Genomic DNA, 13,971 nt, shown 5'->3' with positions numbered 1-13,971 from the left:
ACGCACACCAGCATGTACTAATACACATGCAACAAAGTGAACTGACTGATTGTCACCAAAACCCAAGCAACAGCCAACAGGGAATGATTGTCGGAGCGCCTACCCCACAAATCACAGCACCCGTTTTGCAGCCGACTTTATAATATGAAGTATCCTCAATGCTGCAGGAAATTTGGGCTGGATTTTGTGCGCCTCTCTACTTGGCTTTCCAAAAAGTTACAATTACAACCAACTGATGTAAACAGACCTGCCCTAAATTTCCACAAGACAATTTCCCTGTCACTGCAGCAGCCAGTTATGATGTTGTTGGGACAATTTTCAAATGAGATGCCCAGGCCAGGATTAAACTGATGAATAAAATATGGAAGAGCACTCCCAGCAAATTGCATAGTTCTCACTGTGATTGCCAAAACATGAGCAGAGCCTCAGGAACCCAGAGTTAAGCGATGGACCGAAATGTTGGGAAGCAACATCAATATAGCACTTGACATGGTGGAGAGAATGTATATGCAGAGGCAGTTATGTTGTAGGTTGGCTACTGAATGCAGAGCAGAGAGAGAAATATAAGGGAAGAAAATCATAAAGAGAAAAAAAATAAACAAAAAGAGGAAAGTCAAGAGTATAGTTGAATCATTTACATTTGGATAAACACACACACACACACATTCACATATATATTGAGTAAATGTCGCTGTTTTCCATCCCAACCTCTTCCACTGAAAACTTGAACTGAAAAGTGAGAGCGGCTGAGGTGAGAGTGTTAAGAGAGGGAGAGTAAAGGGGGCACGTCAAGGTTTGGGTAATGGGGTGGGGGGTGTACTTACGTTGCAGTTTGAGGACTGGTTTAGATTGGGTGCAGATCCGTCAGTCCACTCTGCAGTGTCAGTACTGCTGGACTGTCTGCTGCGCTCATACTCCTTCAGCTACATGGAGAAGAAGAGGTCAGAGAGGCAGTGGAACAGGGCGGGACCACCCACTCTCACCCAGCATGCTACTGTATGTCTCACTATATACTAACAGACGACTGCAAAAAAAAAAAAAATCAACAATGTGCATTCACAAGGATAAAATGGTTACTGTAGGTTGTACACTGGCGCCTAAGGTTGGTGATCATGATGCAAGGAACCATCAAACTAATAAGGTCACCAATTTTTCAACAGGTCTATACATCCTTTTACCTTTTTTTTTTTTTTGATTGTATGATTGGTTTAACAGGATGTCAATAATTAGGCAGCTTAGATTCTAAATACAAAATCAACAGCCTGGAAGAAAAAAAACATGTAAAAGGAACATTAACATCTGCCTTGAAGAGAGCAATCCAGTCTTCTAACTCTGCTGGCCAGGCATGCTACCAAGGACAAAAGCATCATAAACCGAGACTGACAGACAGGGAGGAGATGACGGAAAAAGGAGACGACAGAAAAGTCACAAACCAATCAACAGATATTGATTGAAAGTCAGACCAAAATGAGAGTGCATGGGGGAAAAAAAGTATAGGACAGCCAAATGAATATCCACCATGTCCAACTAAGAGAAAAACCACAATGCACCACAGAATCCATCCAACAGATGGGGCTATTGAGTTACTATGACCGGCAACCTCGCAAGTATGAGCTGAACAACACACCCACACACACTCCAAGAGCTCACACCCCAAAATCCCCTGGACTTCTCAACCTCTGGAGACACCATTAAGTCTGGAGTTGTGTGTGTGTGCTGTGTGTGTAAAGAGGACAATGCAGGGGTAAAAAAATATATATGGATAGATCCAAAAAAAACCAACAAAACAAAACAAAACAAAAAAACAGGAAGTTAGTAAGAGTAAGTCGTTTTAGAAAGCCAGAGCTACTGAGGAAATATGGAACAGGAGGAAGTGAGGGTTTAAGGACGGTTACAGCCCATTGGTTGTTGGGGCGTAGGGGCTGATGAGGGAGGGGACAAAGTGCAAAAGAGACAATGCGAGAGCCTCCTACCCGAGCCAGAGCTTCTTCTACAGTGATCATCTTCTCTTTCACCATCATCATCAGCTGGATCCGCTCTTCGTCGCTCATGGTGATCTCACTGGCCACATAGCCAATATCTTCCCCTGATTGTGGCAAAGACCAAAGAGCAAACACGGTAAACATAAAGCAAGAAATATTCCGTGAATCAGATGTGTAAAATAGAGCCACTCAAACCTTTGGATGTCTGTCGTGCAACAGGTTTGTGCTGAGATTTGCGGAAGTTCTGCCAAAAAGATTTGTTCTTCTTCTTACTGTCCCATTTACCTTAAGGGAGGAAATGATAGGTTCAGTTACAAAGGAACGAAAACATGATAAGCAAGTACACCAAACCTGCCTTTACACTTTACTGTTTCAGGCTACAGGAATACAACGGTAAGGTTTAAATGATTTAAATAAGAAAAACTTTTGCTGTAATTACTACTTAACCAAATTCAAGATCTAGAATGAAAGTGTTTAAAAAAAAAAACAGCCAGGAGAGTGTGACGACTTCCAGCGTCAAAAAGTGGTCAGCATCCCACTTCTCCAGTTCAAACAAAGACTTCGACATTGTTACTGGAAGTCCAGTCGGGCTGCAAAGAAGTTTAACTGTATGCCGATGTTAGCAGACAAACTTAAAATCTATTTACCTCCAGATCCATCTTCAGAGCTGGATTTGTGTAGGGACATTCTAAAGAAAAGAAGTAAAAAGAGAAAAACAATCACTGTTAAAAAAAATGTTCTCTCTCATGCTTCTCTCACCATTCATTACAATGTCTCTTCTAATCTCACTGAACCACAGAAAGTGCACTGATGCTCAGTGAGATCTGTAAACGTTCACGGAGTGCGGCTGCAATTCTGCATATTCACCACGTGGGGGCAGTGATGGTACTTTAGTGATTTAAAACCAGGTTCCTGAGGCTTGAGAGGGAGAGGATGGAAAGGGATGTGGATAAGAACGCCCCTGCTGCAAAAACAAGTGGGTACAACGAAGACGGCAGCAATACAAAAGTGCTTAGGAGCAATATAGAGCGTAGGAAGGTCAACGAGATGAATGGAAGAGCAACCATTTAACAGCGGTGAGCAGACTGAAGAGGCAAAGTAAGGAACTGAGGAAGAAAGAAACAGAAGGAGACAGAAGGGGTAGGAGGAGGAGGAGAAACCACAGGGCAGACTCAGCCTGTTTGTGTTTCCACTTCCCTCCACAGGATAGACAGTCACGAGGAACAGAGATGGAAGACTGAAACTAAGGGCATAAGAGAGAGATAGAAATGGAAAATATTTAAAAAAAAAAAACAGAAACCCCGATGTGTAAATCTGTCTCAAGAAATGAGCTGCAGCCTTCCATCAAAAAGCCGTGTATGAGCAGCCTGTTGCCATTTTCTAGAACGTTCAGCAGCATGTTGGATCTCAGCTGACCACAGCAAGCAATCGTGTTGTAAGCTGAACCTTATATCTTTGGCAAGAAGAGAGAGTTTTCACACAAAGTTTGCAAAATAGAGGCCTGTGAAAACACTCTAAAGGTATAATACATGGATAATAGAGTGGGAGTGATAATGAGTGGTGATGGCTGCAGACTGTAAGTCATTCTCTCAGTTAAATGGAAACAAATCACAAGGGGAACAGAGCACCATAAACGTATCCAGCTGATAACCTAAGAGACTTATTAAGCTAATCTCGCTCTACTCGAGGAATACCTGTCTCGCTCTTTTACTGTCTCCTACTGGCCCGTCTTCACACACTGTGTATGAAAAACAGACGTGGCTCAACATGTGCTACTGAGCCACGCGCAAAGACAGGTGGCTGTCGCTGAAGCATCGTGAAAGAGAGTGACGGGATCAAAACAAGACAAGCCGGTCACTTTTCCTCTCCTGTTGGTACACGACTCTGTATGTGTGCGCATATGACTTCATAGATTTGGTCAAACACAGCAGCCCTGTGTAGGTGCAATGGGAAATCTTCACACAGCTTAAAGCCCGGCTGCCATGGCAACATAATGAGATGCTAATTGAATGGATGCCTGTATGGTTTACCCCCTCTGCCCCCACCCCCAGATAGGCTAGGGCCAAAGCTAATGCTAAAAGCCCTCCCTCAATAGAAGCTTTTCTGTGGCAGCATCGTCCCCCCCACCCCTTCATGCTCTATAAATTAACCTCCCATGCAGCGCACAGACGCATGCATTCACACACACATCCACTTGCTAAAAGAGCCTGAATGTCTTCCAAAAATGTGTTAACCCAGCATAGTGTGGCTAGGCAACTTAATTGGTTTAACCTTAAATCTCTGGCATGGCTTTCTATTTCAATTCTGCTCTTTGCAGTGAGAAGGGAACGTGTAAGTGTTTTTTATCTCGTGAACATAAGAAGCCAACAAAGGCACTGCACAAAGTACAGTATCTTAACTTTGGGTGAACCTGTGCAGGACAGGCTAAAGGTTGCTTCCCATGATGTGTCTACAGTATGAAAATGAAAGCAGGTTATCACGTGTTAGTGAATCTGGGCTGAAATAAGTGACTGGTTAGGTTGCAATGTGAAAATGATACGTCTGCCAGCACTATTCCTAGCTGGGAGTAATTTTTTCAAAAATGATAAGCTGCGGGTACCATTTGTGTTACAGTACAGGGTTTCAAAACAACTGCAGATATGTAATATAGCTCATATCCTGTGTGACAGAGGTGATGTCTAGAGAAGATGATAAACTAGCACATGGCAAGATTTGGACACAGCTGCGTGACCTCATGTTTAATGGCATCTTACTGCCTTTTTTTTTTTTTTTCTTCCTTACTACACACGGGTGAAATTACAGGCGTGCACACATGTATTTGAGCACAGAGATTCTGTTTTTATGTGGTTACAAGGCTGGCCACCTGGAGCAAAGTGATCCCCTGTGTTCTTGTAGAAACAATGAAAGGTGAAAGTATGACGGTAGCAGTGTCCCCAGGAAGAACAGGGGGATGACCTCTTTCAGAAGTCACAGAGGTCACAGCGAAGGGGAAGGCACGAAAATAGAAAATTAGACACCTAGTTAAAAAAAAAAGGACACGTGCATTTCAACTGCAAGTGCGTTTCCCTGCAGATCACTCAACGTCTACTTCAACCCAAGGCTGCGGCACTCGCCCGCACGAGGTAAATGTGCTGACAAGGTGCTTTAGTTTTCCAACGTGGTGCTGTTGTTCTGAAACCAATTCTTCACATGGCGCAGCTTATAAATCCATCTGATTATTGCGTAAGCTGGGCTTCCAGTAGCACAGCTGCCTCTTCAAACCCAGTTGGAGACGACAATTTTTATCTGCACGTGAGCTTTCATCAAAATCCATTTACGTCTGTTTTTAACCTCGCTGATAAGCTATGTGCCCACTCTGTGCAACAATACCCACCAATCAATCAACTTCCAAAACAGGAAGTCCCAAACTTGAACCCTTCGGCTTTCTGAGCGCGCTCTGTCATCACCACTTGCAAAACCAGGCACGATGAGAGCTGTGCCCACATCTTGCCAACAAAGTGACAGAGACACTGAGAAAGAGGGGTGACTGCAGCCCCTGGATGAAGAGTGGGTAATCTTATCTGCCTGCTATTGTCCCGCGGAAAGGTGACAATGGGATACCCGTGCCTGTGCGCGTGAATGCGAAAGCGTGCCGTTTGTGTGGCTGTAAGGAATCGGTCCCAGGAATGCACGGGGCATGTCTATCGGTTTGCCTGCACATGATAAATCACTCTACCTGAAATCCATTCACCACGGTGGAAAGTGGACAGTGGACAACTTAATAGAGAAGAGAGCTGGGGTGAGTGAGAGGAGATGGGTTGCCAATGAAAGATAGATTTAAAAACAAAACAAAACATAAATAAATAAATAAAAAAGGGTGTTTAATACAAATTTTATAACTTGGGAAATTTTATAACTTGAGAAATTAAAACTTAGAGAATAAACACTAGGTTTATTATAAAAAGGTGACATAAAGCTCTTTATAAACATATCTACATAATCACATTAATGAAAGAGGTAAAGGGTGAATACAGTTACAATTAAATTTATTAGAGATGATCTGAAGGCTTGAGGTGAGAAAAAGAGTGAATATTTATCAGAGAAACCATGTGAGGCAGGCAGAAAGAAACCAGACTGACAGGAAGAAGACACATAACACAGTACAGTTAGGGGCTCTTTTAGGGCCTCTTTCAAACAGTAGAGAGATGTCATTTTGCCATCTGGATCCCATCATCCTCTTTTCTGTGCAACATATAAAACCATGGGAACAGGGATCACGTCTGTGGTATGCACTCTGCTGCATGTGGTCATCACTGGGGTTGATTGTCAGGACAAAAACAACATTTTAGGAGAGCAAAGTTTTTTTTTTTCTCCCCCCAGACTTTGGCACTGACAAATGTGTTTGACTGGCGCTCCTATTTCCTCCTTTAAAAGCAGAGTTTTCTTTGTCACTACTAATGAGCAACACTGCCAAAGGAGCTCATTCTGTAGCACAATCTTTATCGGTCAACTTGTCAAGAAGAAACATTTAAATAATTTCGGTCTCACTTATCAAACAAACATGCCTGTAAAGGGACCATGTGTGTGCCAGCAATTTGGACTGCTTTAAATCCGTATTACATTGTATAACAGTGACCTCATGGTGGGCTATGGTCTAGAAATTCCATGCAAGCAAAATACAGCAGTATTCAAAAATGAACACACATACTTCTGTGTAACAGGATCCAGTGAAAAGGAACCCCACCCATGCCCAATTCCATCCTGCTCTTTCGTTCGTGCTCTTGTGCTGTAATCTTTTCGCCATCACCCTCTCTGACTACCCCCCTCTACCCCGCAGGACACAAAAGCAGGAAGGAAGTACAGACGGCCCGGAGAACAGAGAATGGCTGCTGGACCGAGCGGGGTCAGCCAGAGGAAGCAGTCACTGGATTTCCTTTAAATGCACCAGTAATGTGACCAAAGGCGCATAGAAGACCAACTATGTCTCATTCAACATGTCTATTAATGTAGATTGCTGCTTAACTTCACACTCTCTTGAAAATGACCTAAATACTCAGTAGGTAACAAGTATACACATGTAAACCAGCATCTTCTGTTTTGGTGGGATGCTTTAAAAGGACTAGTTCCTTTTTCCACATAATACATCTACCATACACGTGTGTGTGTGTGTGTGTGTGTGTGTGTGTGTGTGTGTGTGTGTGTGTGTGTGTGTGTGTGTGTGTGTGTGTGTGTGTGTGTGTGTGTGTATGTGTGTGTGTTTCTGTCCATATTTAGCTGTGGACACAAAGAAAGTGTGATTTTGTGTGCAGGCGCACACAGGACGATGTGATCCAGATACAGGTTGCACGTTGTTTGGAAATGCAGCAGACACACTTTCAACCCAAGCATATTTCACAGTTCCACACTTGCTGCAGTCACCTATCATCAGTGACAAAATGGAAACTTACTTTCTGTCCGTTTCAGGGGTGGACACCTCACTGCTGAAGCCTAAAGATTCCTGAAGAGAAGCAGGGATGGGGACAAGTGTGAGACTTTAGGTAAAAGTGACATGTGACAGTAAACTCACAGGTGTTACTTTTACGCAGGTGCACATAATGTCTCCATCTACCTGGATCTCATTACGGAGCTGCAGAGAAGTGCTGCTTGGGTCCTGTTTCTCCTGGGAAATGGGGGAGAGAAAGAAGTGAGAGGGTCAAGCATCACAATCCAAGAGGATAACAAAATACAGCAACAGTAGAGGGAATGTTTCATAGTTCCCTCATGCGGGTATAGACCTCCCCCCCAGTCAGAGTCAGACATACTTGAAAAGCTGTGAAAACAAACACAAGCACGTGCGTGCACACCAACAAGTGCAAGTTCAGGCACCCAAGCCTGCATGACCCATCCTTAGAAGTAACTCAGCACCGCTGGGCTCTGGAGCCTTATGAAGTCTTCGCTTTCCAAACAAAGCACCTACATAACTGGCTCCACGAATCCGGTTTTATGATGATAATGATATCAGTATGCCTCTCCCGTTACTCAAGTCAAACACCGACTAGGTTGCCTCATATCTTACATTAGAATACAACATGCCATATTTGACCGAGTAAACAGGAAGACATACAAAACAGACAGCCAGACTTGGCTGAGCTTTACAAAACCGATATAAATTGCATTATTTTTAAACTATCTTTATATGCAAAATGTTGCCAAGTTTTCCCAGCTGTGATGGTGTTTGCACTACTAGGCTGGAGCTAATGTGTGTGTCTGAAGCAGGTGTATTCAGAACAAATCAAGACACAGATGTGCCTCAAATCAAGTGCGTCGACAGGCTGATACAATCACAGTGAGTCTGCAGAAAGATTTAAACGTGCAGCATGTGATTATTTTAAAGCCAATTAATACCCTCGAGGGGGACTGGCTGACTCCATGGTTCTGGCGGTGCTTTTGTGTCCTTTTGAACTGTCATGCAGGAGATAACATGACTCCCTGTACTCAGACTTGCCCAGTGCTACTCACTGTCTTTTACTGCGGGCCATTAAGCAGCACAGAAACAGACACGGTCAACAACTTGCTTAAGGGCGGTGACCAGATTTTTCAAAACACAGACGAGACTCTCAGGCTTGCAGACCCCCAACATCTCAGGTTAACATCATTGGCAACACTCTTATTTGCTTGAGGTCATACCCCTGCTCGTTGCACAATTATAAGTATGTGACTTCACTCTTAATGTGTTGTCATTATTGTGTGGATGAGCAATAATGGCCAAGTTCCCCATTACTTGCCTTAATTAGCAAAGCTACCAAAAAAAAAAAAAAAAAAAAGGTACAAAGTAAGAGCATACTGTGCCAGGTTTGAGAATGTGGATTGGAGGGGGGGGGGTTAGGCAAGTGGAAGTTTTTTGAAATACATAAAAAGGTAAGACCCTTATGATGACCCCTTTGGTTTGGGTCACTGGCAATAACATTTATGAGATTTATTAGGCCCTACTGAGAACAGAAAGTGCTATCTAAGGCAAGTTCCCACTTCAACTTTCTGTCTTTTGTCTGCCCTTTATTATTTTTCATCTTAAAAAGAATTACAGGAAACATGTCCTGATGGAAATGCTGATATTACATTTCTATTTTTGATAGTTTTTTTCTGTCATACTGCATCAAAAGTTTCAAGGATTTCTTAATAACACAAATCCTGTTTTCGGTCTCGTTACAGAACTCTAAACTTTCAGTTTAGGTGGCAGTTTAACTGGATCTCTCACTGCAGGATAACCAATACGATATCAGGGATTGTCGAGGGCTGCTTGACGTCTAGCCTTCTAAAACCAGTAAAGATGCGCTGTGATACGGTCACTAACAAAAGGCAAACGTAATCTAGAATTTCCCCGAAATGGAGCGCAGGAAAGGAAATCTGCATCATCTCCTATCTCCACACCCAGATACTAAACTGTGGGACTGCAGTCACAGGAAGCTTAATACAGACAGTTTCCGAAAGTTGGAGAATCATGCTTCCTATTCACGATGACCTTTTTTTTTTTAATTCTTTAAATGGTTGAGGGAGTGCAATCCTCCCACACTGTTGCCCCATAAGCATGAGTAAGGCATGAGCAAGTGAATTAGTCAGAAGTGACATAACCACCTTTAAGCACCATTTGAAACCTGTGACTTGCAAGTCACACGAGCAGGAGACCTGAAGTGCTGAAGTGACTCAAAGCCTCCACGTTAGCCCAAGCCCTACACTTACTACACACACCTGAGAGCAGACTGTAAGGATTTTAGCAGTTTTATCTTAAACAATAACTTTTGACAACACAAGTCCTATTGGCCATTTGTGCATTTGTCTGTTACTGTGATCAACCAAACAGAGGCATGCGACTGGAAGCTTCTTTGTGAAGTAAATCAAGTCATGTCGGAAGAGCCTTTAAAGTAATTTGTACATCCCAGGGAATATGGGGATTCCCATAAGTCAGAGAGCAGGTACATATCTATAGTCAGGAAAACGTGTTCACAATCGCCAGGCTACACGTAAGAAAAATCTGGGAAAGGGGCTGTTTGCCTTTTTTCTTATGAAGGCAGAGATTACGAGAGACAAAGAAACAACATGTCGATCCCTTAAACAAGCACCGCTTTGGCAGTTCTGTTTAAACAACTGCATTGTGCAGAATGTTGCGCACCCACTTTAAGAGGGAGAGGGACTCTGAACGAGTGTACTCACATGCAAACACACAGTACACAAGTTCTTTCACAAAGGTAGTGGTAGGCTGGTTTTGCTATCAGATCCTCTTTGGCAGCTTCTCCGGACAGCAGCTACAGGAGAGACACATCAGCTTCACCAGTGGGTAAAACTGATGGCTCTATGCCAGCTGGTTATAAAAAATTATTTTAAGGCACAATGTCTCCCTACTGCTTGGCAAATGCACCACACAAACACACACACACACACACACACACACACACACACACACACACACACACACACACACACACACACACACACACAAAAATACACAGTCGGACACAGACCCTGGCATCACCACATACATGCCACCGCAGACATAAACCCAGACCAAGGAACACCTACACACATTCACACATCTTGCCTCCACTTTCACACACACCACACAGAGTTCCTAAAAGACACAATGTGGCTCTCTGTTCCTCCTACTCATCCTCAGCTTCCCTTTATTTCCTGTCTGTGTGTGCCATCTCTGATATGGAAGGAGAGCAAAAAGATGAGAAGATCAGTGAAAAAACAAACAAAACCTATATCCCCGTTCACTCCTCGGTAGAGATCAGAGGGATTAATCTGTCACGGAGCAGGATGTGAAGAGACAAACTGTGTAAATGCTTCTAAAAGTAAACCTCCATTTCTCTCAGACATATACTTTGCTAGTGGAGAAGCATAAATGATGGAGAAGTTGCTGACACAGTTTTTGAAAGAGAATATCAAGGCAATGTGTGTTTGAGGCAGTGCCTATTAGTGTGTGTGTGTGTACAACACAGATCCCATACCTCCAGAGGGGGCAAGCTATCCTTTACATGAACTTAGCAGAATAATCATAAGATGCTGTCCTACTTACCTAAAAGTGGCACGTAAGTGCGCAAACGTGCATGTGTTTCTCCTCCAGATGTCCACAGGGGTTGTTTGTGCACAGTTCACTCTGTGTGTGTGTGTGTGTGTGTGTGTGTGTGTGTGTGTGTGTGTGTGTGTGTGTGTGTGTGTGTGTGTGTGTGTGTGTGTGTGTGCGCATGCAAGAGTGATGCAAGACTGATGAGTTAAGCATGACTGAATTGAGTTAAAATACAGACAGAAAGAAGGGAGAGCGCTGACTAATGAGGATCACGATGTTTGAGGGCAGGGAAACTGGCATTGGAAACGACTAAACCCTAAAACCTTAGCGTGTGCGTGCGCACACACACACACACACACACACACACACACACACACACACACACACACACACACACACACACACACACACACACACTACTGGAAAGTGACTAATACAAAACAACCACATTAATTTCCATCATTAACTCTGAAACTACCACAAAGTTTAGCTTTGCTTAAGCAGGTCCAGATATTTTTAATTAAAGGGAGAGGTTAGAAATACAGGTGATTGATAAATACATATTCCATGCACTGCAAAAGCATATTAAAGTCACTCTTTCTACATCAAAATTACTGCTAACCTCTGATGGGGGGTGGGGTGGGGGAATGGTGTATGTGCAGCAAAAGGAGCAGGTGGCTTAGTGGAGGTAGGCCAGCTGGCATGGTCGGGTGAATCTGGGTGGGCGACTAAAAGTTGCTATGTGGAAATCTATTTAGTGGAACAGGTACCTACCGGAAAGTCTGAAAAAGACGTTAGAGGTGGAACTAGTATGGCACAGTGCAAGCCCGCAGGACTGGCTCTTCTGGACACACGCGCTCACGCACACACGCGCGCTCACACACACTCGTGCTTTCTGAAATTCAACCACGCCACCTTGGAGCTGCTGCCTGTCTAAATGTTTTTCCGAGAAAAGCGTCAGCGCACTAACATCTCCATCCTCTTCCTTTCAAGGACGTCTGGGAGAGCGTGTGTACGTGCTTGCCGCACAGGGCTGCATTCTTTTATAGTGCACAGAGCATTCCTCAGCTTTGACAATCATCCTTGCTTTGGTATTTCAAAACAAATACAAAAGTTATTACAAGCAATGTCCCATTAGGGACAAATAAATGATAAAATAAATTTAAATATACCACTTGCTTTCCACAAGGTTTATGGCATTAAAAAAAAACAAAAAAAAAAACTCAGCAGCACAAACATCCTTTGAAAGCAATCTTACAGCAACAAAGTCTGCTTTGACTTTTCTGTTTCTAGGCAAAAATCTGAAAGCAGAAAGGATAAATAAGCACCAGAATTCACAACAAAGCTCGTCTCGCACTGTAGTTTTAACCCAGCTGAACTGGGCCCACTTTGATGATTTCACTTCAAGCAGGCATTAACCACATGGTTCCTCATCTCACGGCAAAACAAAACACAAGTCCGTGCCTGAGTCTTGACCCACAACTGTCGAGCTATTCCGCTATAAAACAATTGCATTCCTCAGGTTAGCAGGTTAATCTGACACCGGCTGAGGTGTTTTTGTGTCAAGTCAAAATTACGACCACTGGATGCCATTTTCAAAGGTTTGTTTATCCACATTCTAAAATTATCCTCAAAGATATTACTACACCCAGCACTGCAATGTCTCATTATGGTTAACAGCAAGTGTTAAAATGTTTGCCCAACAACCACGAACTCCAAAATGAAACCCTCTTGATTTATATTTAGTGTGCTTCATCTGTGCCATTACTATGGTTAGAAAGTGATGTCACAATCTAGTTTGATAGTTTTCTCCCTTGGCCATACAAGATTAGTCACCCAACAACCAGTCCCTGCATGTCTAAGAGATCCCTGCCCTGGTGTTTTATGTCTGTGTTTTGGCAAGTTTTTCTTTTTTCATCTTTGAATAAAAGAAAACTTGCAGTGCAAGTTGCACCATGACTCTGTGGTTACTTTTGGGGATAGTTTAAATTGCCTGTCCAACAGTTCTCAAATTTTTTTTTTTAACATTATCCTCTTCAGAAGCCAAATTTTCTTTTATCAATCATATTTAACAATGATAAAGAATCCAAGTTGAATTCTGGGGACATAAATTCAGCACATCAGCAAACTCTTTTAAAACCTTTCCCCTACATATATAATATTCATTCAACTTAGTTTCATCCTATGCTTTTTCCCCTGATCATCCACATACAGCTTTAAATCCACTGATTAAAACCTCTACAAAGCTCTGCCTTGTTGCCTTTTAAGAACCAGCCCACATTTAAACAGATCTGAGAACCAACAATTGAACAGTGTTATTAACCAAAATTGGGATCATTTCAGTGGGAAGAATCTGTGGGCTGCCAATCACTGTTTGTTTGCAACTGAATCCCAGGCAAAAAAAATAACAACAAAACAAAAGAAAAGCATTCTTTATCCTTTTGACCTGACCTTTTACTGACCTGTCACTAGAAACAACACATTTTATTAAAACTGCTGAACATATTGCTCTTTTTCACCATTTCCTGTCACTTCAATAACAATCCTCACGCATCGTCACATAACCATGTCCGAATGCTCATCTATATGAGCGCTGGGAAACTGTGAGGGCATATCGCTAATCCATATCCACATTCCCAAAGAGGATGTTTATTTAACCCTTTGGATCCCACTAACCTATAAAACTAACAAAAGAGTCACAGAAACAACTGAGATGAGGCCAGGAGAGAGCGCTTTGGGCATCAGCTCTTAATAAAGAGAGCCCCTCTTTCTCAATGAAAGAGCTGACTGATATACTGTGCAAGTGGACAAGAAAAAAATCTGAATGATACATTTCATTGCATCAAGGAAAAGAAGCCCAACCCTCCCCCAAAAACCAAAACCAAAATCAAAATAAAAACCCTCAAAACCCCAAAAGAGAAGCCAAATGGTTCCCAGAAAAAATTATGAGCACACTTGCTGTACCAA

The 13,971-nt window shown here is 42.8% G+C and overlaps 1 protein-coding gene across 3 annotated transcripts in view; it reads right to left on the bottom strand.

The window, feature by feature from the left end:
• Positions 1-13,971, bottom strand: part of sash1a (SAM and SH3 domain containing 1a) — a 164,982-nt gene that overhangs the window by 25,377 nt on the left and 125,634 nt on the right. For 2 of the 3 annotated variants that reach the window (XM_030721288.1, XM_030721290.1), the window contains exons 3-8: positions 7,570-7,620; positions 7,409-7,458; positions 2,630-2,670; positions 2,178-2,267; positions 1,974-2,086; positions 825-923 (exon numbers count right to left, since the gene is read on the bottom strand). In XM_030721288.1, the coding sequence (XP_030577148.1) occupies positions 825-923; positions 1,974-2,086; positions 2,178-2,267; positions 2,630-2,670; positions 7,409-7,458; positions 7,570-7,620 (444 nt within the window). The remainder of the gene's footprint in view (positions 1-824; positions 924-1,973; positions 2,087-2,177; positions 2,268-2,629; positions 2,671-7,408; positions 7,459-7,569; positions 7,621-13,971) is intronic. The other variant, XM_030721289.1, reaches the window with a different exon arrangement.

Source organism: Archocentrus centrarchus, chromosome 24 (genome assembly GCF_007364275.1).
Source record: "Archocentrus centrarchus isolate MPI-CPG fArcCen1 chromosome 24, fArcCen1, whole genome shotgun sequence".
Classification (NCBI taxonomy): Eukaryota; Metazoa; Chordata; class Actinopteri; order Cichliformes; family Cichlidae; genus Archocentrus; species Archocentrus centrarchus.
This window is presented reverse-complemented; position numbering and strand designations above follow the sequence as displayed.